The 24464-nt window shown below is 41.6% G+C and overlaps 1 protein-coding gene across 7 annotated transcripts in view; it reads left to right on the top strand.

The window, feature by feature from the left end:
• DENND1A (DENN domain containing 1A) overlaps positions 1 to 24464 on the top strand; it is a 287266-nt gene that overhangs the window by 111369 nt on the left and 151433 nt on the right. For all 7 annotated transcript variants that reach the window (XM_059715740.1, XM_059715737.1, XM_059715734.1 and 4 more), the window contains one exon: positions 24254 to 24323. In XM_059715740.1, the coding sequence (XP_059571723.1) occupies positions 24254 to 24323 (70 nt within the window). The remainder of the gene's footprint in view (positions 1 to 24253; positions 24324 to 24464) is intronic.

Genomic DNA, 24464 nt, shown 5'->3' with positions numbered 1-24464 from the left:
AGCAGGCACCGTGCCACATCATCCATTTCGGAAGTTCCCTGTACCCCATCTTGCAAGCACTTGGGGCTTTTTGCACTGCTCCACTGGACACGCGTGTAGCCTTGCATCGTGGTTCCTAGTTAGAGTAACTATGGCAAGGTGGTGTAAGACGGCAGCTCTGATAAGCTTTCTCCAGCTCTGTCATCAGTTGGTTTGACTGATAGCTTGTCTGTCTTATTTGTATTTCTTTTATAACGTGTTGTGTTCTGAACAGAGTCAGGCGTTGTTTTTGTTTTGGCTTTAACTTTTTAAAATCCTTACTGTAGACGCATTAGCCATCTTTACATTGACGATGTGGGGTGGTGCTTCTGTACCTGATGAATTTTTTACATGTTTGTGTCTAGTTTTATACTTGCATAGATATAAAAGTATACGAGAAGATAGCTAAAGTTGTGAGTCATTCCATTCCAAATAATAAAAAAACACATGATGGGAAACTGCAGAATCCTATTAATTCTGCTCCATGAATGCCAGAAGTATGCTTGATGCATTGTTCTCTTGTGTCTTTTTCCCTTCTTTCACAACTGGAGCAACTGATTCTGCAATTGCAAGTGGAATATTATGGCCGTGAGAGGAGTTGATTCACTGAACTCCTAAGTAACGAAATCTCAGCTCCAGCCAGATGTAGTTGGTAAATAACAGGGCAAGAGGGATATATAAAATGACACTAAATGAGAAGCTGCAGAGTTTTCATTGTGGTGTCAGTGGGTCTGTAAAGGCTTTGCCTGCTGGTCTTGAAGTTTAAAACATGGCTGAATCAATTTAAATATTTTTGTTCGAACTTAAATACAGTAGAACCTTGCTAATCCACACACCTCATAATCTGCACAAAAAAGTTGGCAGCCTCCCTTCCCCTCCCAGCAGAAATGTGCTAGAGGGCTGGGGCAGGGTTTCACATTATCAAGGCTTCACTTTTCTTAAATATCCTGTAGTACACTTATTGCCTTTAATTTATTCAGTGCTTTGTAACTATCTAAATAAATCCATCAAGCCATCTACTTTCATTTTTTCTTAATATTTGCCCCTTTTATTTAATTTATTTAAATAATTCAAAGAATGTACAGGCTTGCATTTTGGTTTGCCTGGCCACTGTTGTAGGTTTACTGGGGCTGTATTGTAAACGAGATGAATCAAAATGTGGGTTCTCGTTTTTCCCCGGCTCCCAAATAGGGGGGAGAAAGGGGGCAATTGAACTTCTGCGAAAGTCCAATTGCATCAGGTCATTGAACTGCCGGATTCTGCTGTAGTAGTGAGTGCCCGTGTCTCTAGGAGGTGTGTTTTTGGGGAGGAGAGTACTGATCATGCTCCACGTCAGTGTATTGGGAGATGAAGTGTTTGATTCCAGCTGAATACAGTCTTCATTCTTGGCCAGCTATTTTCGTTCCCCCAGCCTCACTCATATCTTCTATTTACTTTATGTGACACTTGCCTTGCAGCTGGAATGGTCAGCCACAGATCTTTTGCTGCAGCTGCTGTATTGCTCTGAGATCAGCTGGTGATGGTGCTCAAAACAGAAGTCCCACTCCCGTCTTAGTTTGGGTATCTGCCACCTTTTGACGGGAAAGAAACGGCATCTCTGCACAGTTAACAAGTTTCCATGTTGCTGTAAAATGCAAATGTCATGCTCATTTCTGCAATTCCCATGACATTTTTGTTCCTTCCTGGCCCTTTTTCCCGAAACATTGGTGATCTGCTCACGAGAGGTCAGCAAAGACTGTACTTGAAGTGGTCCTTTTTCTTGCAGACCTTAAAGGCATGATAAACTGGCATAAAGTTAAAGAACATCTGAGGATGTGAAATGTATGGCCCATTAAGGAAATACCATGGTTAGCCAGCTCTGGAAAGAGTAGCTGTGCTGATCAATGAATGCCAGCTGTGTTGATTAATGAACGATGGATATGCCAGCTATTGAGAGAACGTTTTAAAATCTCCTGGAAAAAATAAACAAATCTCTCACCCTTTTAATACTCCTTGTTCCCCCAGAAAAGTGCCCAGGATGCATGGAAGGATTTTAATTCAGAGCTCTTCTTAATAGGTTTTCTTGTTGTCGTTTACAAAGTTTATCAATTTAAAGGTTTCCCGGTTTTGTTCCCAGGCAATAACACTTGAATATCAAGCTACCTTGTTTTGATTTCATTTTGCCTTCCTCTCTCTAATGTCTACATCTTTCAATCTCATTTTGTTTTCAGTCTCATCTTGTAACATAGATATTTCAAAAAGTTGAATCTGTTGAAAAATATAAGCTATATACTTGCATAATTTTGTACTAGGATAAAATTGTGCCACTTTTGAAGTTGGTAGGAGCCAGAAAGTACAGGGAGTTGTTTACAAAGGAGTCCATCGATTCTCCCTTTCTGTGGAAGCATTCAAGCAGTAAGACCTGCACAGTCTGTTTGGCACAGTAGCTGCTCTCAGCTGGCCCCGTGCCCTCCTGCTGTTAGTCAGGGCAAAGGATGTGCCAGATCTCAGATTGTAACAGAGCAGAGCCTGCCTGCAAATCTGCTTGTAGTTAGCCTGGGGCCTTTTGGCAGCACACTACAGCCGATTGATTTAGTTGCAATCTTTTTTCCTTAATATTTTCCATCTGTCCAACAATGACCTATAAAGACAGACACAAAACAGGGTTTGAATTATGAGGAGCGTGATAGCAAAATGCTTCCAAATCTCACTCTAGAACCTGCAGTAATGGATGACTGCCATTGCAAAGCTGAGGGAAAGTTTTTGCCCTAAAGTAGTGTTGCAAAAATGCAGTCTTATCAAAAGCACCAAGGTTCTTGCCTCTGAGATTAAGTTATAGACGACACAAATTCACAATCAGACCATCAACTTGTTTCCCTTTTGCTAGCAACATTTAATTGCTCTCTTGGTACTGAACAGGTAAATAAGGCACCTGACTCTTTTCAGCATAGGTTTTCCCCTGACAGCTTCTGTTTTACACTAAAGCTTTAGGCTTCAATCATAGCGCTTCATGCCAAGAGTTCAAGGAGCAAGAGAGAATGGGAGAAAAATGTTCAAAATGGCAAAGCTTCCCCAAATTTGCAGTTGCAGGTTTTGCAGGAACTTGCTTTCTGGTGATGTTGATAAGGTGTGTGGTTCTCAGCTGTCCCAAGCTCTGAATTCAGTCCTGTAGCTTTCATGTTTTCTCCAAAGAGGGATTGCAGCTTCTTTAGGGACTGGGCCTCTGTTGCAAACCTAAGCATATGCAGCATGTGCAGTATGTAAAACTCCTTCAAACGTTTGTCTGCAGTGATCTCACTGCATCTGTCTTCTGTGTTCCGTCTTGTGCTAATGCATTCCTTCATTGCTGCTTCATCCTGGGCCCGTTTCCTGCTGCTGTTAATTGTGGTAACACGAAGCTGAGGGAATTGAACTCATGGGTATTGTACTGTAGCTAAGTGCAGTCAAAAGTTGAGATTGTGTAGAAAATGTTGATTGTTGAATAGAGTGCTGCACTGCACAATCCTTGTAGAAAGAGGTTTTTGGGAACCAGGGAGAGAATCCACGGTAAAGCTAGTTGTGTAGTCTGGGGAAGAAAGATGAAGAGGGGAAGAACAAGGAGAAAGAGATGAGATCTAAATGTTTAGTGGTAGGAGAAGCTGAAAAGAGGAGGAGGAGGACAACAGGGAGAGAAGATGAGTGATAAATTCATGGACCAGAGTCTGCAGGACAAGGAAGGATTCTAGCTGTCTTCTGTAATATTCTCTACAGTTTCCATGATTTTGTTAGCCCTCAGCATGACTTTTGGTAAAGCTGGTCATTTCATCATGCTTCTTGCTGCATGAGTCTACACAATAAGACTTGACGTGGAATGCCCACAGTTCCAGACCCGAGGCAGGCTGTAACACTGGGACCATGTAGATCAGACAAATTCCAGCTAATATTTGAAGTGTTGGGAAACAGAAGTGTAATTTGAATGTTCTCCATCATTGAGTGAGCAAACAAGGAGTTGCTGCAGTTCTATGACGATGCCGTCCTGGCTACTTGAAGAGCAGCGGGGGGGGCTGTGTTTGGGAGCATAGCTTCAAGAATGCACCTCGAATGTGGCTGTTGCAGCTGTGCTGTATGCAGCATGCATGATGGACTGGACAGGTTTTCAGTATGCCTCACTGAAACATAGGAAAGTGCTGGTCTGTGGTTGATTGAAATTCTGTCACATAGCTTCAGTGTCTTTGACTGAGCTTTGAGAATGGAAAACAAGGTCAGACTTGATCGAAGAAGGGGCATTTGTAGTATTGAAATATGCAGTAAAATAGTTAGCCTCAACTTTCTGAACCATATGGCCTCTTGCAGCAGTCTGTGTGTGCTTTAAGGAGGCAGAGTCCTTAAACAAGGGCCCAAAGCTTGAATGTCAGTACCGGCTTTGCCGACTCCTCCTGATTGAAAAGACGAAAGAAAGTTATCACAGAATGTTGAAAACTTAGAAGAATCAGTAGTAAAGATGGTTGATGCCTTGACTTGTAAAACATATTCACTTGAGTGTGAAGTTAGTCGCATTTTTTATTATGAATGTTATATTATTATGAATATTGCATACTGGGCCAGCTAGTGCAACTAGCAAATAGTGAAAGTCTCACTGAATTACTGGAAACTAGTTCTTCTTTAATTAGGCCTTCATAACACACCTTCTCTAGTTGCCAAGCAACTGTTAACAGTATTCATTAAATCCTGTCACTTTTTATTAACCCTTTGGCCTTGGGTGGCTTGGGAGCTCCCATTTTAGCACTAATGCATTTTGCATTAGCACATCCCCTTGGGAAAACCTAATTCCCTGACATCAAAGATGTAAGGGGAGAGCGGTTAAGGCACAAGATGGAAAGATCTCCTTTTTCATTAGTGGCTTGCTTCGGGTGACACTCTTAAGCTTATGAAATGCATCTGTCAGGGGTGAGGCTGTTCTTGGATTTGCTGACAGATGCACAGGACATTCACCCAGTGAGATTACAAGGCAACTTCCTCCTTCCTGAAACAAGGTCTGGAAAGAGACCACCAAGCAGCACTAGGAGCTAGAGAAGCAGGAGCTGGTGTGATGGGGAGAAATGCAGGAGGACACTCGAAGTTGCTCTTTGTCTAGTGATCGGTAGGGGCTGTGATACGGCCTCATTGGAATGACTGGGAAAAGGGCCTTTGCCAGCTCTGGAGGCAACTTTGCCTAGTGCAGGGGTGGGCAACCTGTGGCATGTGTGTGGCACCTGGCAGCAGTGCAGCAGGTCCAGCAGGAAGCGGAGCAGCTGATTGGGCAGGGTAGCACTCGGGGAGGGTGTGGAGCTACTTTATGGCACACCTGCCCCTACCGGTCCAGTGTCTAGTTCTGGGAGCCAAGAGCTCCAGTTCTAGGCCCAGCTCTTTCCTTGACTCATCGGACATGCCATGCATCACTTCTCCCATGTCTGTAAAATGGGACTGTTCCTTAACTATTTCACTAGCATTAAACATCAAATGTTGGTAAAGCATTTTGAGGGCAGGGTGTGAGAGAGGATGTTCACGTCCACTATTAAATGTTTATAGTTGGCAAAGCCAACTGAAAGAGAAGAGTTTACAGGAATAACTGTGCTTTAGCAAGGAAAAAGAGAGGAGAATCTGTGTCTTCAGCTGGTCACATTCAAGTTAGAAAACATCTGTAGCTCTGTCCCCATGTTAGGCCCTAAAATCCTGAATTGCATAGACTTAACTGTACATGTATAGCCCTGAGAGTGAGATCTGCTATGAAGCCCATGCAGCAGGGTGGTACTCCCAGATTTCTGCTTGCTCTCTGTCTTACTGAAACTAAAACAGTGAGGTACCTTAGGAATGGACACATTTTTACTTTCTCAAAGAAACCATTCATGTTTGAGCATGGAGCAGGAACCCCTTATTTCAGGCACCTCACGAGGACTGCATCCTACTGACTTTTACACTCATCATCCCTCAGTTTGACACTACACAGTATGGGTTGAACGCCCCTACGTCCATTGGAAAAAGTGCCAGAAGTGGTGCAGCAAAATGTAAAGGAACTAAACTTCTACAGAACAAACATAACATCTCTGGGTTTAGTTGTGTACTGAAAGAAATGTGAACAGTTAAAAAGGCTTAATTGCTTTAAAAGAAACTGTGGTAGCCTTTGCTGTCCACTGTATGGTAGAGCCATTATGTCAGTAGCTTTACCCATCGCAGAAGCAAGACTTTTAGCCCAGAAACTTGTCACTCCATATTATTGCCTTAGTGGCCAGGTGTATGACTTACACTAGCTGGCTGAAAGACAACCATACACATAAACAGTGGTCTGAATGCCCTTGTCTTGCAGCAGTACAAATTCAAGGCAGGAAGCCTGTTCTTACATAGTGATTGAAGTATGCTTATACTTTCAAGAAAAACCAAAGCAGGTTGTTTGCCGTTCCCTCGTTCTGTAAATGAACTTATTCTTGGTACTTCAGAAAGGTGACCTTTAAAAGCGCACGGACTTGGTAAATATTCTTTTGTCCTCTGATGACAAATATCTCCCATAGATCCCTACTCTCAGGTTGGATCAGACCTAATTTGACCCATGCATAGAGGTCTGTAAAGAATGTTATCCCCCATTTCCCTTCCTCTTGTGGTGTAGCTTGGTCTTCATGATGAATTCTTTTCAAAAGGACATTTTCTGTCTTGACAAGATGGGTGTTATGTAAAGGTGCTTCTCATACTGATGGAAACTTGCCTCTTTCCAAAACGAGGGTCACACACAGCGACTCCCCCACCACAGCCAAAAGCCAGGCACTCTGGTTTCTTAATCTGGTCTTCACAGTAACCTTGCAATCTGGTTACTTCACAGTAACCTTGTGTGAGCCAGATTGCCCAGCCTGCAGCATAGCAATCTGTGTGGCTGGAGGACTATATTTGGATAATCTTCACCTCCAGATGTGGTTAGCTGGAAACAGATTGTGTTTGTTCACTGAACGTAAAGCAGTTTTTATCCGACTAATGCAGTGCTTGCGTTCCTGAGGTACATCTTCCAGGTACAACTATGGTAGCCCCATGTTACTGGATTAAGCTATGGTCTTCTAATTAGGATTTGCAAGTGTTGGTTGGTCTTTGAATGCAACCTTTAGCAACTTGCAGCTATTTGACTCTGCAGAAAGTGGTTGGTATATTTGATTGATTGTTTTCATCTTATGAAGAGAAGTAGAAGCATCTGCGGTGCTAGTAGACACGGAGTGCCTCTTCCCAATGGTGAATGCAGGGCAACTGCGTGATGCACTAGGCTAATGGTAAGTCCCATTTAGTGCCCAGTGGGAAGCAAGTTTAGGTGAGTAAAATATCATCTCAGGAACAGGTAGCATCTAGTTCCTTTAACAGCTTTTTAAATTGTTTTTATCAGCCATCAGCTGCTTTTCATTATGAACAGCCCAGCAAGACTAATAATCAACACAGGAGCCTGGACTAACACCTGCAGCTGACTTGGGAACTGGAAGCATGCGGCCTCTCTGCTCTGCACAAAAGTCCAAGTTGTTTATCAGTCTTTCTCAATATGCTTGCCTCTCCAGGGCCTTTGTGGAACAGGGTATTTATCATCTTGAGCCAAGAGTTTGCCTTCCGCTAAAACTTCCACCTGAATTTGTTCTGTTGTTCTCAGAGAGATTTTTTGTGTCTGTGACGTTGATTTATGGGACTGAGGCTTGAGCTGCATACCCCATACCTTCTGCTAAGTAGTGAATCTTGCCCATGGCTTTAGGGCAGATGCTCATTCTCTCTCTGGTGACAGTGACAATAAGCCTCTATGATTAGTCAGAGCTCTGGCCTTTCTCATCTGACTTTGCTCCTGGTATTTGCTTTCTTAGATGCTGCTCTGACAGCTCTGGTTACTTTCCAAATCTTCTCTAAATGTCTCTTCAAGCTGTTGAGTGTTTTTCCTCCCAGACCTCAGCTTTGGCACTATACAGAGTTGGTTGTGCTAAGGGAGAGGTGATGCTTGGGGCACTTTGGAGTTTGCAGTGCATTGACTGTTAGCAGTCACTTGGCCTCTGAAGCTGTTTAAAGTTGAGCTGTGGCTCTCTTTAGGCTTGTGAACCCCAGGATATAACAAATGTAACTGCTTCTGGAGTTCATATTTTTCCTACCAAATCTGTCGTTGGGTGTTGGCTACTGACTATTTCATCAAAACGAGGTGGATGGAAAACCAAGTGTAAATGGTCCTTTGAGAATGATAGGTTGAATTACAGACAGCAAATAGATGTCCAGCTTAGACTCTTAACTGGTTGATGCATTTCTTCAGTAGCTGAGCAAGAGTTCCAGGAAGACTTTTAGGGGGGGAAGAGAAGTTTTTCTCCTCTTGGGGCATTAAGTTCTTTGGCATAACAAGGTCCTGGTACAGGCGTGGCAAAAATCTGATTTCCAGAGCAGAGAAGAAGAGTCATTTTATTCATGAGGAACACCTTTGTATATGCAGTAAAAAGTTGATGCTAATGTTAGGGTCTATATGACTTCATAATCTGTTCTGAAATGCACAGGCCAGGCCGGTAGACACCTGTGAGTTGAAGTCTGAATGATAAGGAGTGGATTCTTTGGCCATGGAGAACGGGGTTAATCTGTGTAAGGATGAAAGGATTGTTCAGAATGTGCCATCCCACCTCTGATAGAGGTAAGACTAATCTTTGATCCCCGAATGAAATGTGATGGATTTCAACTGATGGCAGATGTCATAAACCTAGGGGGATCTCTGATTGTCTGCCACATCCAGCTTCTCTCTTCCAGCACTTTCATGTAAACTTTTTAACGGGATTTGAAGAGGAGAGATTGCTGGACAGCTTCGCCCCTGGAATCCTTATTGTGCAAGTGAAGGAGCTCCGTATTGTCAGTCCTCTGGTGATCTTCATACTCTTATGCTGCCTCACATGCTATTATTTGATTCAGGTCCACATTCCAGGCTGCTCTTACTTTTTTTTTATAACCAGTTTTTCTCATGTCCGGGAGATTTGCTTACCAGTAGCAGCTGTAACTTTGTTCATTTTGAAGTGTTTTCTGGCCTCTCATTAACTCTGTTAAGGCTTTTTTCCCTTCATACCAGCCAGGTTAAAACCTTGGTCAAAGTGTTTTGTTGGCATCGGATAGAATATAATCACTGTTGCCTCATAACTCCAAGGACACTGTATTGCACTTGATAAATCTTCCATATCATCTGTCAGACACTTAGAGTTCAATTCAGCATCTCCATCTTCGCACCAAATGTGCTTCTCAGCCCTTCTTTGCCTAACTGCTGCCCTCGATTTCTTTTATTACTGATGTCTTTGTACTTGTAATAGTATTTGCTTGGTAAATGCAAACAGACTTTCTTTTTCTTGTGTCTGTACCTTTATTAGGTGTTGCGAACCCTTGTCTTTGTTCTCAAGCATGCATGCTTTAGAAATTCCTTTCTTGGTTTAAAACTAAGAAAATTAAGAGCCAGTTTTACAACTTTGTCCTTTGAAAAGGGACAGCAGACCACATGACTGTGTGCAGGACTTTATGGGGCCTCCCACTTACTTTCACGTGCAATAATGGGATATAGTAGAAAATGCAAAAAACAAAACAAAACCCGACAACAAAACCCCCTTGTAAGGTAACAACATTTATCAGTTTAAAGTGCTAGAACCACATAAGATGTACATGGAACGAAACATTTATACTTGCAGGTTCAAAGCACAGCGAGGAACTGTCTGAGCTCCAGCAGAGTCTTAAAATGAAAAGATAGGGGCACAAGAACAGGCGTGATGAAAACGGCAGGCTGTCTTCATTGCACGGGAGCCATGGCCTTGCACCTCACAGACCCTGCAGGGGGTCTACCTGGTGGTCCCTTCTGCAGGGGCTCCGTATAAACTCGGCCAGGGTGCAGAGCCTTTTCGCCTTTTCTGAACCTCGGCCCTAGGCATTTTAGAGGGAAGAGAGTAGGTCTTGTTTTCAAAATACTGTGGTACTAGAGCTAGATGGAAATGCAGGGGAAGTAGCTGGCTGGCAAAATCTCCTGAATGGAGGGTATATGCGTGTTGTAGGGTTTTGAAATCTCTGCTCTAAACTGGGGTGGCACAGCGGTCCAACAAAACCTGCAGCTGCATGTCTGAAATCATTTCAGTATGAGAGAAACCAGCATGAACTTCAGCAGAGTTGCTTTACTTTGTAGCATACCAATACCCATGCCCATTCAGAGGAAATGTTAGTTTGACACATCCTGACGTCTCTCCCTGCATATTTGTGGGCGTGCAAATTCATAAAAATGTCTTTGTTTCAACTGTGCGCGGTCGGAGCCGTATCACCTATCTCTGCATATTAAGGAGCTGTGATAGTCCCGCGCAGCCCTTTTGCCCCAGGCGTTTAAAAATGTGCATTCTCCTTCTGCAAAATGTTTTTCCTTGAAAATCATAAGTAAGCCACACTGTAGTTCTGCCAAACATTGTGTGGTGGTTTGGTTTTGTGTGTTGTGGGGTTTTTTGGTCCCCCTCCCCCCCCTTTTTCGCAGTTCATTTATGCACAAAGCAGGTGGTTTTAGGGTCTTGGGTTGATAGATACTACATGATGGTGCAGACTGTAATGCTGAAGTTTCTCTCAATGAGTTTTATTTAGATGAATTCCACAGTGCAGCTGCACTGGACTTCTTTTCAAGGTTTTAGAGTGACCACAAAGAATCCCAGAGAGGGTGACAGCTTTGTCAAACTCAGACTTCAGTTTCCATTTGTGATGTCCCAATTAGATGTTAGCACACTCACAAAAGACCCTCGAAATTGTTACCTCAAGCTGCCCTTGCACATTTTAGCTTGACTAAAAAAGTAAAATTGTTACATCATAACTCTCTATTGTTACAGTTTTCTGGCTTCATGTTGTTAAAGAGATGTATTCAACTCCGTTGAGCTGTCTTTTGTGAGAAGCTCTGCTGCTCTGTTTCAAGAGCTAGTGTGCTGTTTGGGGAAGACTTGTGTTCAATAGTCTTATTTAGTGGATTCGGGATTCTTTGTGCTGGCAAAGACGAGGTTTGCGGAGGCTGCTTACATTTGGTCACGCTGGGTGGGAAGCAGAAGTTACATTCAAGATGCTATTGATGTGATTTTTTTTAAACATACAGTGGCAAGTAGCAGAGTTTTTAGCTTACTTTTATTGGCATTCAATTGCATAAACTGAAGGAGCTGTATAAGACAAAATAATATAAATATCTGTCATGGGCAGAGCTCTGTAAAGTCGGGGGTTAAGTCTCTGACATTAAGCTGCAGAATTTGAAGTGAAATCTCATGGGATGCTGCGACGAAAAAAGTGGTGCACCATGAAAAGATCAATTGGGTATTCATCAAAAGGAAGTTAGAAACAAAATTGAAGATAATATTGAAGGGAAAGAAATCTATGAAAGCAAGGAAAGAAATGGATTCAGGTGGCCATTTTAAAAGGAGAGAAGCACTGAGCATAGCGCCATTTTTGAATGAATTAGACTCTGATGTCGAGGCAAAACTTGAATCCTGTATCCAAGAAATAGGCTTATGTTCAAAGAAGGATGTTGGCTGATCCGGTGGTAGGAAAGCCTGCAACTCATCAACATGCACAGATGTTGCTATGGAGATGTGTGTGTGTATGTGTGTGTATGTGTTTAAGCTTGCAAGTGTGAGAATGTCAATATAATAGACCAAGAGTCTATAATGGTAGAAGAGAGAATAATAACGTATTGAGTTCCACAAGGTATATGGGAAGATGCTGGAACTTAAAAAGGTTGGGTAGGGAATTTAATGTGCAAGCAATTCCCAAATCAACCAGGCAGAGGATCCTTTGATTTTAAATTTCATTTTCTAAGGAAGTGCAAGAGTGAATGCATGAACCATAAAAGATACGTTTTTACTCATAACATGTTCTGAAATGGCCACTTGCTCACAATGCAAAGGAAATAACAGACATACATGGGATCCACTAGCCCTTAACTTAGGTCATTTTAACTTCTATTTTAACCTGTCCAGATACATACAGGTTTTTAGCTAGGGCTTATTTTTGAAAAACTAAACTACTGATGGCATAAAAAAATCATGTATTGCTACAAAGGCAAAGAAATGCTGATAGTACCAAAAGCTCTCTTGCTGTTTAAAATGGTGCAGTATTTTTATATAAAGCCATGGTGACTTACAAGGAGGTAATGCAAGGGTCCTTCGTTAGATTTTGCTGTTGAAATTAGATTAGCATAATCAAACCCAGGTTCCACAGCAATGGGAGCGGGGCTGTCCAAGGGGAGGATTGTTGTTAATTCTCAGGAAGCAAGAACTGCTCTTGGGTCAAGTAGGATGGAGATAGTTTTTCATATTTATTTGTAAGTTTTAACCACAGACCAAAATGTTTCTTAGACGGAGACTGAATTGAAGGTAGTGAACAACTAGTGGAATTCACTGTAATTTGAAAAATTCAGAATTTGGATTTTTTTAATTGCCCTGCGTTCAAAATCTCTTCCTTGCATACACCTACTGTGGTCCATGTTCAAAGCTCTGTTACTTCTCCTGCAAGAAATGGTGTACTGCCATAGCTCTTGGAGGTGAGAGAGAGCACTGAAATCCAATTTTGGCAGGCATATAAAACAAATTAACAGTTCTTTCAGTTTGCTTTAACCGTATCTTATTTGTGACTTTAAAGCTGCACATTAATTTCACTAATGATTTCAGGCCTGGAACAGAATTGCTGATCAGAGTGATTATGGAGGGTGAACCTTGTAACCAGCTACTGGTACCAGGCACATGCACAAATGAGTCTGACCTCCCAGGAGAAGGTATCTCATTTGTCAGGCCAAAATTTGACAGATAGGGGCCTTCTGCATTTTTGTAGTGATTTGTGACTGCAAGAACTATTGAGGTCATCTACATTTTGAATTAATTCAGAGTTGCTTTCAGAGGCTGCTAAACTCAAAACGCTTATCTGTGCATTGTATTGGTACAACTGTAGGTAGTACAAGGAAAGGAAATAATTCACCCTGTTCCTATTTCATTTACATTGCTGTGACTCGAGAGTAACTCAGTGAAGTCATGGAAGTATATATACAGTCTCATATAATGAGATGGGAGCTTGCTGTGTAGGTCAGTGGACTCTGTGAAGGGCTGGGATCCAGGCACTCCCAAGCTTCCCAACTTGGAAATCCTGGCAAGTCATGGAAACTCACTGTCTGAGATTCTTTCAAAAAGATGTCTCTGATCTTTAGCATCTTTTATTTTACTTCAAGGGTAATGAAGATTAATGTTTGTCCTGGGTGGGAGAAATACAAAGACCCATATTTACAATTGTACTGTAAATTGCATAGGAAACATCTCAACTCTGTTTTCCACAGGTGGACGAGAAGTGCTTACAACTTGAACATGTTAGTGGCACTGCTTAAATACATTAGTGGGAGAATAGTCATTTCATGTCTCGGAATTCAGCTGGCCCTGATGATGATGATGGTGGTGATGATGATAATAAACTTGTAAGAATACAACTCTAATTATGGAACAGATGTTGTATTTCTCAGTGCTCAAGGATAATTCAGGTTAAGAAGACTTGCCGTTAATGTCAGGAACTTTGTGTGTGGTTTGTTGTGTACACTGTCTCCAAGAGTGGCTGCGTTATATACCTGAATACTTTAGTAGTATGTGGTCTGAAGATGCCACTGTTTCGCAGCACTGATGTAAAATCAGATGCCAGGGTTGTCAATATCAAAGCTAAAAATTGAGCTCTATTAAAGGATGAGAACTTAGCTGGCAAAGTCTTTTTCTTAATAATTTGAAGAGATGAAGCCGTTGTACCTGTGATGTACTGTGATGTTGGAACTTTCTGCTGACTTGCTGTTAATTAGATTCTCAGTGGTGACTTCCTACTATCTACCGACTCCTTGAGTTTTGTTTTCCAGCATTTAGATTTGCTAAAGAGAGGGAATATTCATGTTTGCATAATTTGTTTGTTATTTTGGGGTTGGTTGCTTCTTTAGAGGTCTCTACTACAATAATGTTTAGAAACCTCTTCCCTAGAATCTGAGCTGGCAATGCTGAGCAGACATCCTGCCTTACATTTGATGCTTGTTCTTGAGCCTGGCCCCTCATGCACCTGACCTTGGAAGTTCATGGTACTGTGGAGATAGCCACAGTGATTTAGAAGAGCCTGTGATATGGCCCCTAATTCTCCACCGTTCTAATGAGCTCTTCAGAATTTCTTTTGATTTTCTTTTTAATGGAGGAATCTTCACATTTCAAAGGGAAGCATATTTATTGTAAAAATCTCATTCGTTAGCAGTGCCTCAGAATTAGATAAGAAACAGCTGCTTTTTGTTGGGGGAAACAGTCTCGCCTTATCTTTCAAACCCTTACTGTGCTGGCCAGAAGAAAGTAAAAAATCAGCTAAAATGGTAAAGTTTTCCTTGTTTTCTTACCAAACACTTTGCACTAATATAAATGCATTTGTTTATTCCAGGTTTTTGGGGCAATTTAATTCTTCTGAAACAGCTACACTCCTTTAAGCACAGGAGGTCACTTTAATAAATCTCTTCTTGTGATATATAATGCATAATCTGTTTGTTTATGCATTCACTGGAGGCAAACTGCTGTATGCTGCTGGAGATGAAAGTGAAGCCGTGATATTTTCATGCAGTTTAAAGTCCAGTACTATACAGTCGGTGAGCACTTTGCTGTTGCATGTGAAATAAACCTTGGGCTGAAGTCATGCAATGGTGTTTCAATCGCTTCCTTCAGTTAGGATGGGGGGTGTGTGTGTGTGTTGTTCATAATCTGAAATGGTGTAATTGAATGGTTTAGTAGAGAAGACACAGGAAGAGCATGATGGAATTTAGAATACCATTCAGTTTTCACCAATATCTTCTCGTTTGCTGAAGTTGAGCTTGGCAAATACAAACAATTGAAATTTGATTTTCAGAGTTTGCTGCATGGTAAGCTTTTTAACAATTAGTATCAAGCTGCATTGTCTATAAAAGTTGGTTTTCCTTCCTTTATATGCAGGAGCAAATGTGTATGTGTGCATGTGCATGCTCACACATGCACATGCCTGTTTTCAAGCTGAAGGATAGTTTAAACTGGGGGCCTGAGGTTCCCTTCATAGATTTCATAGGTTCAGAAGGGACCTCAGTACAGGTCTTTTTGCCTTAAGTCTCTGTCCCTCCAAACTGCTCAGGTGACTGAACTTAATAGTGAGCGTTTCCAGATATATAGCTATAATGAAACTGTCCACCCTGACCCACATAAATCTCATGCTTAATTTCAGCGGTCATGACGGATTCAGTAGAGCTGGAACCCTTCGTGAAGTGCCGGAATAATCCTCTTGGGGATGTTTGTGCCATTTGCAGACTCTGGGGAACAAATATCCAGGAACTTTTTACCCCAGGCCTGCTTTGTGACTGTTTGGTGCAAGGACTGACCCACTGGGCTTGTTGGCACTTTGTAGGCACTTGTGTTTTATTTGTGATTAGTGGGAACAGTTAAACTTTGGCTCAGTAAGTTAAGCTGAGAGGTTTGTAAAAGACGACGTGTTAGCTTCTGCGTGTTTGTCTAATGACAGATTTCAGATTCTTATTACTGTTGCTATCCTTTATGTTATTAGAGCTTATTAAATCCTGTAGGCTCAAGTCTTGTCCAATTAGTTAACTAAGAACAATACGTAGCATACCCTCAGCCAGCAACGCATATGGAATTATTTGCGGTTTTTTAGCTTGAAAGAGTTGCTCATTGAAGAACAACTTAGAGAAATGCTGCTGACACATTTATGTTCCACATCTTTCTCCCCACCCCCATCCCTTTAGCTTTTAATGCAGTCTTTGAAATAGTCACCATCTTTCCTTTCTCTCAATCCCAGTGATAAATCTGAAAAAATAATAATTATTTCTATTAACCTCCAGAGTAATTGTATGAGAAGCATGACTTTAAAGGTAATTATTAAGTGTACATGTATATTTAGAATATTTTTTTTCTCTCTGGCCAGCACAGTAAATGCCTTTGACATTACTGAACTTTCTCTAACCTTAGAGATCAGGAACGCTAGAAATATTGGTTAGTGAATGAATATTATTTCCACAAGTGTATACCTTTTCGTTTTTTCTCTGTACATCACTTTTATATAATTCTACGGACCTTGTGGGTGGCATGAAACTTTTTTGGTTTTAAAAGCTGTCTCTCCTGAACTGCATTAGGGAAAGCACCCTGACGTGACTTTTGTATTTCAAGCAATTTCAAAAGGCCTCAATTTATGCTGCTCCTAACAATGTAAGAGGTGTATTCCGCCATAAGCTATACGCTTGTGAGTCCTACTGCCGAAGAACTATATGTGGACAGCATTTGGCCTTACCTCTGAATTGAAATGGGGTATGTCCTTTGCCTGAAACCAGTACTCGCTGTTTGTGTACACTTGTTTCCCTTCCAGTAGATACTCTACCGGACCACTCCGTGACAGGGAGGTATTCCCTGAAAATAACTCTCATTTTAGATGAACGTTAGCTTGTTTATTATACTAAGAATTAAGTTCCTTCAGCATTTCTCTGGGGGAGAGAGGAGACACATGGATACACTTCGCTTCCCAATGGCATTCCTGCTAACCATTACAGGACTCAGCATTTCAAAGAAAAAATTCAATTCAGACCAAGCTTACTTCCTCTTTGCAGAAGGGTGGGAGAGAGAGATGCCAGAATGAGTGTCAAAAATTTGTGTGCATCTTTTCCAACTGGCTACAGATGAAAAGTCCTCTTGCTTTACCTCCCCCGCACTATCTTAATATAATATACTCCACCTCTGGAGTGCAGTTCTTCTAGGAGGCCAGAACATATGCTCTTAAGTTTGCTGCCAGGGTGAAACAAGACGCTTTATTTCCATATGTTAAAACATACAAGTGGAATAATATGTTGAAAAACTAGGAAGCTGAATTGGCCACAGCACAGTGTTTTCATCTGTGTAACAGCTAATGTTGGGTGATGACATTTTCTGCTCAGTGTGACTCTTGAAGTGTAGCTTGGCCAACTGGGACCCGTGCTGGCTGCAGACTTGTCCCCCTGCAGCTGCTGGTGTGGCAGACGCCGAGCGGCCCCCATTCACGTACTGCTGACTGCTACTGGAGGGTTAGAATACAAAAGTCCATATTTCTGAATAATGCAAATCTTCTATCCTTTTCACGCTAAACCTTTTATTAACCACAGACATTTTGCCTACAGTGACTGTAGGGACTGTTTTTTCCTCTCTCTTGCTGGTTATGCTGTAATTCCCATTTGTCTCTACCTAGAATTGGAACTTTGCCATGATGGTTTGCATGTCATTTTCATGGGTTTTTGCCTCCAGGTTTTTTAAATACACTATTTTGAAAACATTTGAGTTAAAAGCTGCAGTACAATTTAGTTGTCTTAAGCTTCTGATCTTAATCACTGCGACACATGTAACTAATGATGTTTTGTATTTTCAAGGAGTGCACTAAAAAGGTGATGACATATGAGTTACTGAATAAGGTACTGTGCAACTTGTCTAGTAGAGTTTGTGCAGACCTGGTATAACATAAAAAGTAGTTTTTCCTGTGCCCATATTTGCTTATTTTTATATAAATAAGCATGCTTCCTTCAGACTGGCCCGTCTCCAGCTATGTGGCTGGATTGCATGCTGAGATTTCTGTGGGGGAGAAAAGCAGAGTGCAAAACCTATCTTTTTTTCCTAGACTGGAAAGAGCAGCATAACTTGATTTTTTTTTATTTATTTTTTTTTGTAAGTGATTTATGGCAAATATTGCTATAGTACCACTTTAGAAATGTGAGACACACCGTGTTGAGAGTGTAGTCCCAAAATAAGAGAATTTCAGGTTGAACAGCAGTGTTTGCTTACTGCTTACGTTGGTTATTGTCCAGTGACATCCTGATTTATGCCCATTGGAGTCTTTGAACTTCAACTGTCGTGAACAATCTTTAGTCTATCACTTATTTTAGTGCTGGTTGAACTGGGACACTTTTTTTTTCCTTTCTGTGGTGCTCTGGGCAATTTCACTGCCGAGCGCTTCCCTTCCTTTGTTTAACCTATGACCTGTGAAAACAAGAGTTAATCAAAAGTTCTAAGGTAGCTAAGAGGAAGGGGAAGTGTTCGGTTACAAATTAAATATGAGCAAGTCATAAGCCATAAATCCTCCATAGTGCTACCAGTTGTGCTACTTAAGTCGCATGTGGTACAGAGTGTTTTGGTTATAAATTCACCCTCCATGTTCTTAGATTTCTTTTTTAAGAATATGTGGTAAATAGACTTTCTCCAATGTAAAATGCAAATTTTTATCTTCAAGATACTATCTAAAAGCAGAGGTCACAGCTACTTTTTCTCACTCTCTTGGTGGATTTAGTTAAATAAGTTAAACCTGAAAGAGTTCTGTCTCTATTGATGAGCGAGTGGTAAACATGTTGCATGGTAAAACTTGAAGCACAGAGGAGAGGTGAGTCTGAGGCAGCCAGGCACTTTCCATGTGAGAGAGGAGATCTTGAATGGTATCGTGACAAAGGAATGAAGCAAGGGCTGGCGTGAATGTAGAGGGACCTTCCCCGGGACTGAAGAAACTGTAGCTTTGTCGCACCGTAAGCCCTTCACTGTAACACAAAATGATACTCTAAGTGTTAATGATAACTGGATCAGTGGTTTGTACAAAAATAAAAAGACTCGGCTATTTACTGAGAGAAGGCCTGAAATTGCTCTCAAAACTTTTGAATTTTCTGTTGTTGTTTATGCCTTGGAAATTTTTGCATCAGTTCCTAAAGGTAAAAAAGTATGAGAAGGGTGTAGTATACAACTCAAGTTAAACGCACTGTCCTGTCAGCTTTGCTTTGCACTGCTGCTTCTCGGTGGCTGCCAGGAGTGCTTCATGGTAACAGAAGGAGCGCCTGTACATACCTGCACACCGTGGAATGAATGGCGGCCTCGTGCAAAAATGCTATTCCTGGACTGTCTTGGAGTTCACAAATAGGAATTCAGTGCATTTTGGTGATTTCAAACAAGTGACCTTTTAAATGTCTCTCTCATGTTATACCACTAATTAGTCAAGGCATGGAACATATTTTACAGCGAGAACTTTTTACAAATCTCTGTAGGAAAAAAAACAGGCTTTTTGCATGCATAAGTACAGTTGCCAGCCCTGGTCCCAAGCATATATGATCTGAACTGCTCCACCACTTGATCTGCCTCTTTCCACAATAGAGATGATCCTTGCAGTGCTTTGGAGTTCCACGTGGCCTGTTACGGTGCATTTCAAATATGTTTTAAAAAAGAATTGGAGCCATTTTTGTTGCATTTCACTTGTAAAATGACATTCATGTCATCAGCCAACAAATGAGGAGGTAACCCACACCCCAGCACCAAGACAACAGTAAAACAGGTCACAAATCCTAAAAATATCAGTGGGCTACTAGGATGCAAGTAATAACTTGTTCCTTACTAAATGTGACCCTACAAGCAAACTTCGTTCGTGAAACCTATTGGAAGGTTGGACATGCACCCCCTTCCCCCCCTGCCCCATCTCTGTTATGAGAGAGAGCTCCCATTTGTACTGTTGAAGGGTCGTTAGAATCTGGACTTCTGAATCTGAATCACCAAGGCAGGGGGCTCCTGTCGCATGTCAAAACTCATGCCGTTGCGGGTTGATGGCAGAGGTAAAAATTAAATTTAACACTACTGGGGTAAGAAGAAAAATGTTTCTTTTCACATATAGTGTGCATATAGCATATTAATTTCCTTGTTTGTCTTGAATTTCTGACACTTACCCGGTTTGCTCATCACAACATACAAACAATCCATAGCCCATATCCTTAGTCCTTTACCCTTCAAGTACCCAGAATGAAGCTGAGCTATACAGTTTATCCTGAAGGCCTGGAGTTATAGGCAAGGCAGAAATAGAGATGTAAAAACTGAAGAATATGTAACAAACTTTGCAGATCTCTAAATAAAACAGCTGAAAGAAATGGAAAGAGGAAGACCGCTTCCTAAACATGCCATTTTGTGAGTGCCTGATCCCAAGCCCCTTGGGTACGTCCAGATGTTCCTTTTCACTCTTTACAGCGAGGCGGTATGGTTCACTGGGTCAGGTGTTAATCTGAGACTCCAGAGTCCATAACACCACTGCTTTCTGGCTTAGCCGTGCTATTATAAGGGTGAACGTTACAATTGTAAGGTACTTTGGTACTATGGTAGGTATGGTCATATAAAGTCCTGAGATACGCTGTGTTGTGCTGTTGTTCAAATGGTTTAGCACAAAAGACTGGCAGATAAGTTGATTTAAATAAAAATTAAGCAGCATGAACATGCATTGCACTGGACTGCAGTGGTTTTTAAATATGGGCTCAAACTTGATGAATGGAAAAGAGCACTCAGTTCTGTAAAATTTGCTTTATAGGCAGCGTTTGGTAAATTGCTGAAAAATAAGGTCAGGGGCTGCATGGAAAATGCTGGAGAGTTGCACTACATTTTCTGTGGAGGTGTCATTACACTTAAAGCCATTGCTACCAGCAAATACATTCCAGAGTGATAACAAAAAAGGGGGTCAGTCCTTTCCAAGCAAATACTTAGCCTCAATTGCAGGAACAATTTGAGAAAGAGAGGCCTAGTCTTCTCTCTGTCACAATAATTAAACATGTATTGAGGAAAAAAAAGCCCTTCTTTCCAAAGCAGAGGATCTGGGAACGTGAGGGCTTTTTGTTTTAGTGGGAGGCTGTCGGGAAGTTAACCGAATGCAGAGATTGAATTGTGTAACGACTTTTATCACATTCAATATTTGAGCTTGTGGACGTCTGCATGTCAGAGAAGTGTGCCCCTTCTGTGTGCCTCCTCTCCCTGCCGAGCCATGTGTCGTTGCGTCTCCATGCTTTGCTGGAGGAAGGTCCTCTTGTTTTTGTGCGTGTCCGTTGTAGGCCATTGCTCTTATTTGTGTTGATACAGTTTCAGGAAAGGTGTGTCACCACTTCCTACTCTAATTCTAAGCCTTTAAAATGAACAGGCCACCTTCCCAGCCTGGTTATCTGAACTTGAATCAAGCATCTTTTCTCATTTCTAAAAGCAAAATAAGGGAAATAGAAGCCTGTAGAAATTACAGCTGCTTCCCCGTAGCTCCACGAGGCACAAATAAGCAGGACTGTCTCAGGATAACTGCTGTAGACAGGAAGCCTTCTGCATTTAGACCCAGAACAGAGGGGCAATGCAGGGCTCCTGGGATTCTCCAGGGGTTACATAAAGCTTGGATAGAGGGTCCGGAGTCCATTTGTGACAGCTTAGCAAACTGAGCACAGGGCCTTGCTTTGTGGGGTTAATAGGAAACCTTCTAGAAAACCATATGTTAAACATCTAGGCCAGTGATTCTCAACCAGGGCATCCTGAGGTCCTCTCAAAGTCACTGTGAGGTGCTACATAAAATTGGTACTGGTAGATGTGTTAACACCTCCATATATGATTCCCAAGATAAGCCCGGAGATTACGAATAGGAATCCATAATGTCAGAAGCATTCTGACCTGTTCTGGTTTTCCTGAGTTCTTTGCCGCAGAAGAATTGCTCTATTATTTTCCAGTTATCAAAAAATTAGTAAAGGCCTTATAAGAGCTGGGATTTTTTTTAAAGGGGTCTTGAGTCTAGCAAGGTTGAGCGCCACGGACAAATGGCAGCTGTCCTGATTTCGGGATAACTTGTGCTGTGTCCTTTTCCCAAGAAGAGCATGTGCCACCCCTGCCTTCCTAGGTCTCCCAAACTACAGATCCTGATCTTTCAAACTGGAACAACCTTCTTCAAAACCATAAGATGAGCAAGGAGTTAATGTGGGGCTGTGAATTTTGTGGGGAAGACGGGTTAAAAAAGGAGGAGAAATGATAGGCTGGGACCGTAGCCACTTCCATCCTGAGAGGAGAGGGAGCAGGAGAGCAGACAGGGAGCGAGCAAGTGCGGTAGGACCGGCTGCATGCCTTCCCCCTCCACGAGCCGTATGCCGAGCGACCGCTAGTTCAGGCGTTTTAGAAATGTGTAAATATAAATATTTATCTGCACTTTTTGTATACAGAAAAACTATTTACTAGCAGCTGAGTGACAGAGTTGAACTGGAATTTGGATCCAGTGTCCTTGCAGGCAACTGAATAAAACCTATAGAGTTGGCATGCTTGGCCTAATGAAGCAATACAGGAAACTCTGTTGGCTCTGTAGCAAGATAAAGTTCAGCTGTGAACCCTGGCCTCCCAACAAGGGAAAACAGTGGCTCTTTGAAGAGGGATACAACCCGACTTTGGTTTCAAAGCCTCAACACTGCCATCATTAGATACGCATCAGTCAGTGCAAAAAGGTGCCGGGAAACTGTTGTGTCACAGCCGGCCGAACTCTGGAGCAAAGTGACTTAGACGAGAATATCGGCTGATTTCTAAAGGCCTTTCTCATCGCAGATGGTAATTAAACCATGAAATGGCTTATTCTGAAAAGTGATGTTTGGGCACATCCTATATACAGATCTTTGCATGAAGGTGCAGTGCAGCCACACTAGACATTCAAATCTCTTGTGCTGTCGTATATTTTAAAAAGTTTTTAAAACGGAAAAGTAAAATTCTTAATGCGCTGGAGTCTCATTCTGATTTAAAAAAAAAAATTTAAATGGCATTTTCAGCTCAGGATGCTCGCCTGCTTAAGTCTAATTCAGCAAGTTTTCCCTGAAATTGGTCCTCTTTCAGACTGTTAGCTTGTTTTACTCGGCCTTTCTTTTGATGAATGCCTTGCAATACTTGTGTGGGTTTGTTTACCAAATTGTTAATCTCTGTGCAGGAATCTTGCTCCGAGAGGATTTTCTTGTTACTATTACAATGGCTTTTAACTCTACTGAGGTTTATTTAACTAAACGGGAAGAGAGAAACTTATCATCTGTCTAATCCCTCTTGAATGTTTACATTATGATGCCAAGCCAAGCGCTGTTTAAAGTGGTAATTGTCTTTCTCTTTGCTGTACTCAATATGCGGTTCCTAAAGTTGCTTGAAACATATTAACATAAGTGATAATACTGTCATATAAAGTGAAAAGTTAAGTTGCTTATCAGTATATTTTGATAAGCTACTTAAATTTTACAGTAGCATTTGCAGGCTTCAAACACATGTTAGTGGTGGAATGCTGTTCACTTTATCTGTCACGTATGTTGCCTCGCACTTCATTTATTACTACAAGCTGTACAGTTAGTAATCATGGGGCACGGATTTCTTTATGGTTGGGAGGGTGTAGTCGTATTGTGTAAAAGCTTTTACATCTTGTCCAGCTGTACCAAAAAATATACTCTATTTGCTTCACAAGGCCTCTGATTTAAAAGAGTAATCACTGTATGCTTCATACTCTTAGCTTGCCTTTTCACTGTAGCTTAGGAGACACTCCTTGCAGTAATTTAAAAATATGAATCCAGACAAAAACCGTGCAATAGAAGCATGGTACAAAATCCCAGCCAAGCATCTTACAGCACAGGCTAGTGCCTTAGCTGTCCGTCTTTGTTTGCATGCTGTGGAAAGTCCCATAGAAAGCATGGCACTATTAGATAGACATTTTGAGTGAAAAAGCTGCATAATTTTCAGCATGTTCATGTCTTTCAAAGTCGATGCTTTGTTACCAGTTATGTTATAAATTAAGTGCATTTGCATTCTAAGTAAGAAATGCTGCTTGGTCTAAATAGAGCTTGCATAAATGGAGTGATACAGGATGCTGGAGAAGATATCATGGCCATAGGTCTGTCCATTAATTTTTAAAATGTTTTTTTTTAAATATGCAGATCTTATTGCTAACTTTAAAAAAGCTGAAGGCAGGATTCGGTAATAGAGCAGCCTCCCTATTTTAAGGCCCCATCAGCTACAGTGAAGGCCAGTAATGAAGCATGGTCTACAGGGAATAAGATTGACTAAAATATCCAACGTGAATATCTGTCCGATATGATTTCATAAGCAATTTCAGAGTATTGTAACCTATTATATAGACAGTGACATCTTCCACAGGGATCACTGGTTGGTAGTCTTTGCAGTGAGGATGACTTCCTGTGATCTTCCAGCAGGGATCTGTCTGATTAGACCTGCTTTTACCCAGTGCCACATGGTTGGCTGGTGGTGGGAGCTCTGCTCTGTAAGGAGCCCTGAGGCACGTTGGCTAAGCCGTGCTGCAGTGCCACGCTGGTGAGAGGGAGAGCCAGGAGGGTGGTTCATCCTCCCAGACGCACCTGCCTGCCTACACAACAAAACCTGCCAGTCTATGATTATATTTATTTTCAAGTATCTTCAAGTGGTTCCTTTCCGTTTTTGTGTTTTAGTTATCTCCCATGGTTTGAAGTCTTCTATAAGCTGCTCAACGTCTTGGCAGATTATACAACAAAAGGACAGGTACTATTCTAAACGCTTTCATTTTCCAAAGATCAAATATACTAGAGGGTAAAAACTATCTACGTGGGAATTACTGTCATCAGAGAATGCCCAGAGGCTAAGTATTACGCAGCACTATAGAGTGAATTTGTGTGCCGTTTG

Source organism: Alligator mississippiensis, chromosome 12 (assembly GCF_030867095.1).
Source record: "Alligator mississippiensis isolate rAllMis1 chromosome 12, rAllMis1, whole genome shotgun sequence".
Lineage (NCBI taxonomy): Eukaryota > Metazoa > Chordata > Crocodylia > Alligatoridae > Alligator > Alligator mississippiensis.
Note: the sequence above shows the minus strand (reverse complement) of the source record. Positions and strands in the feature narration are given on the sequence as shown.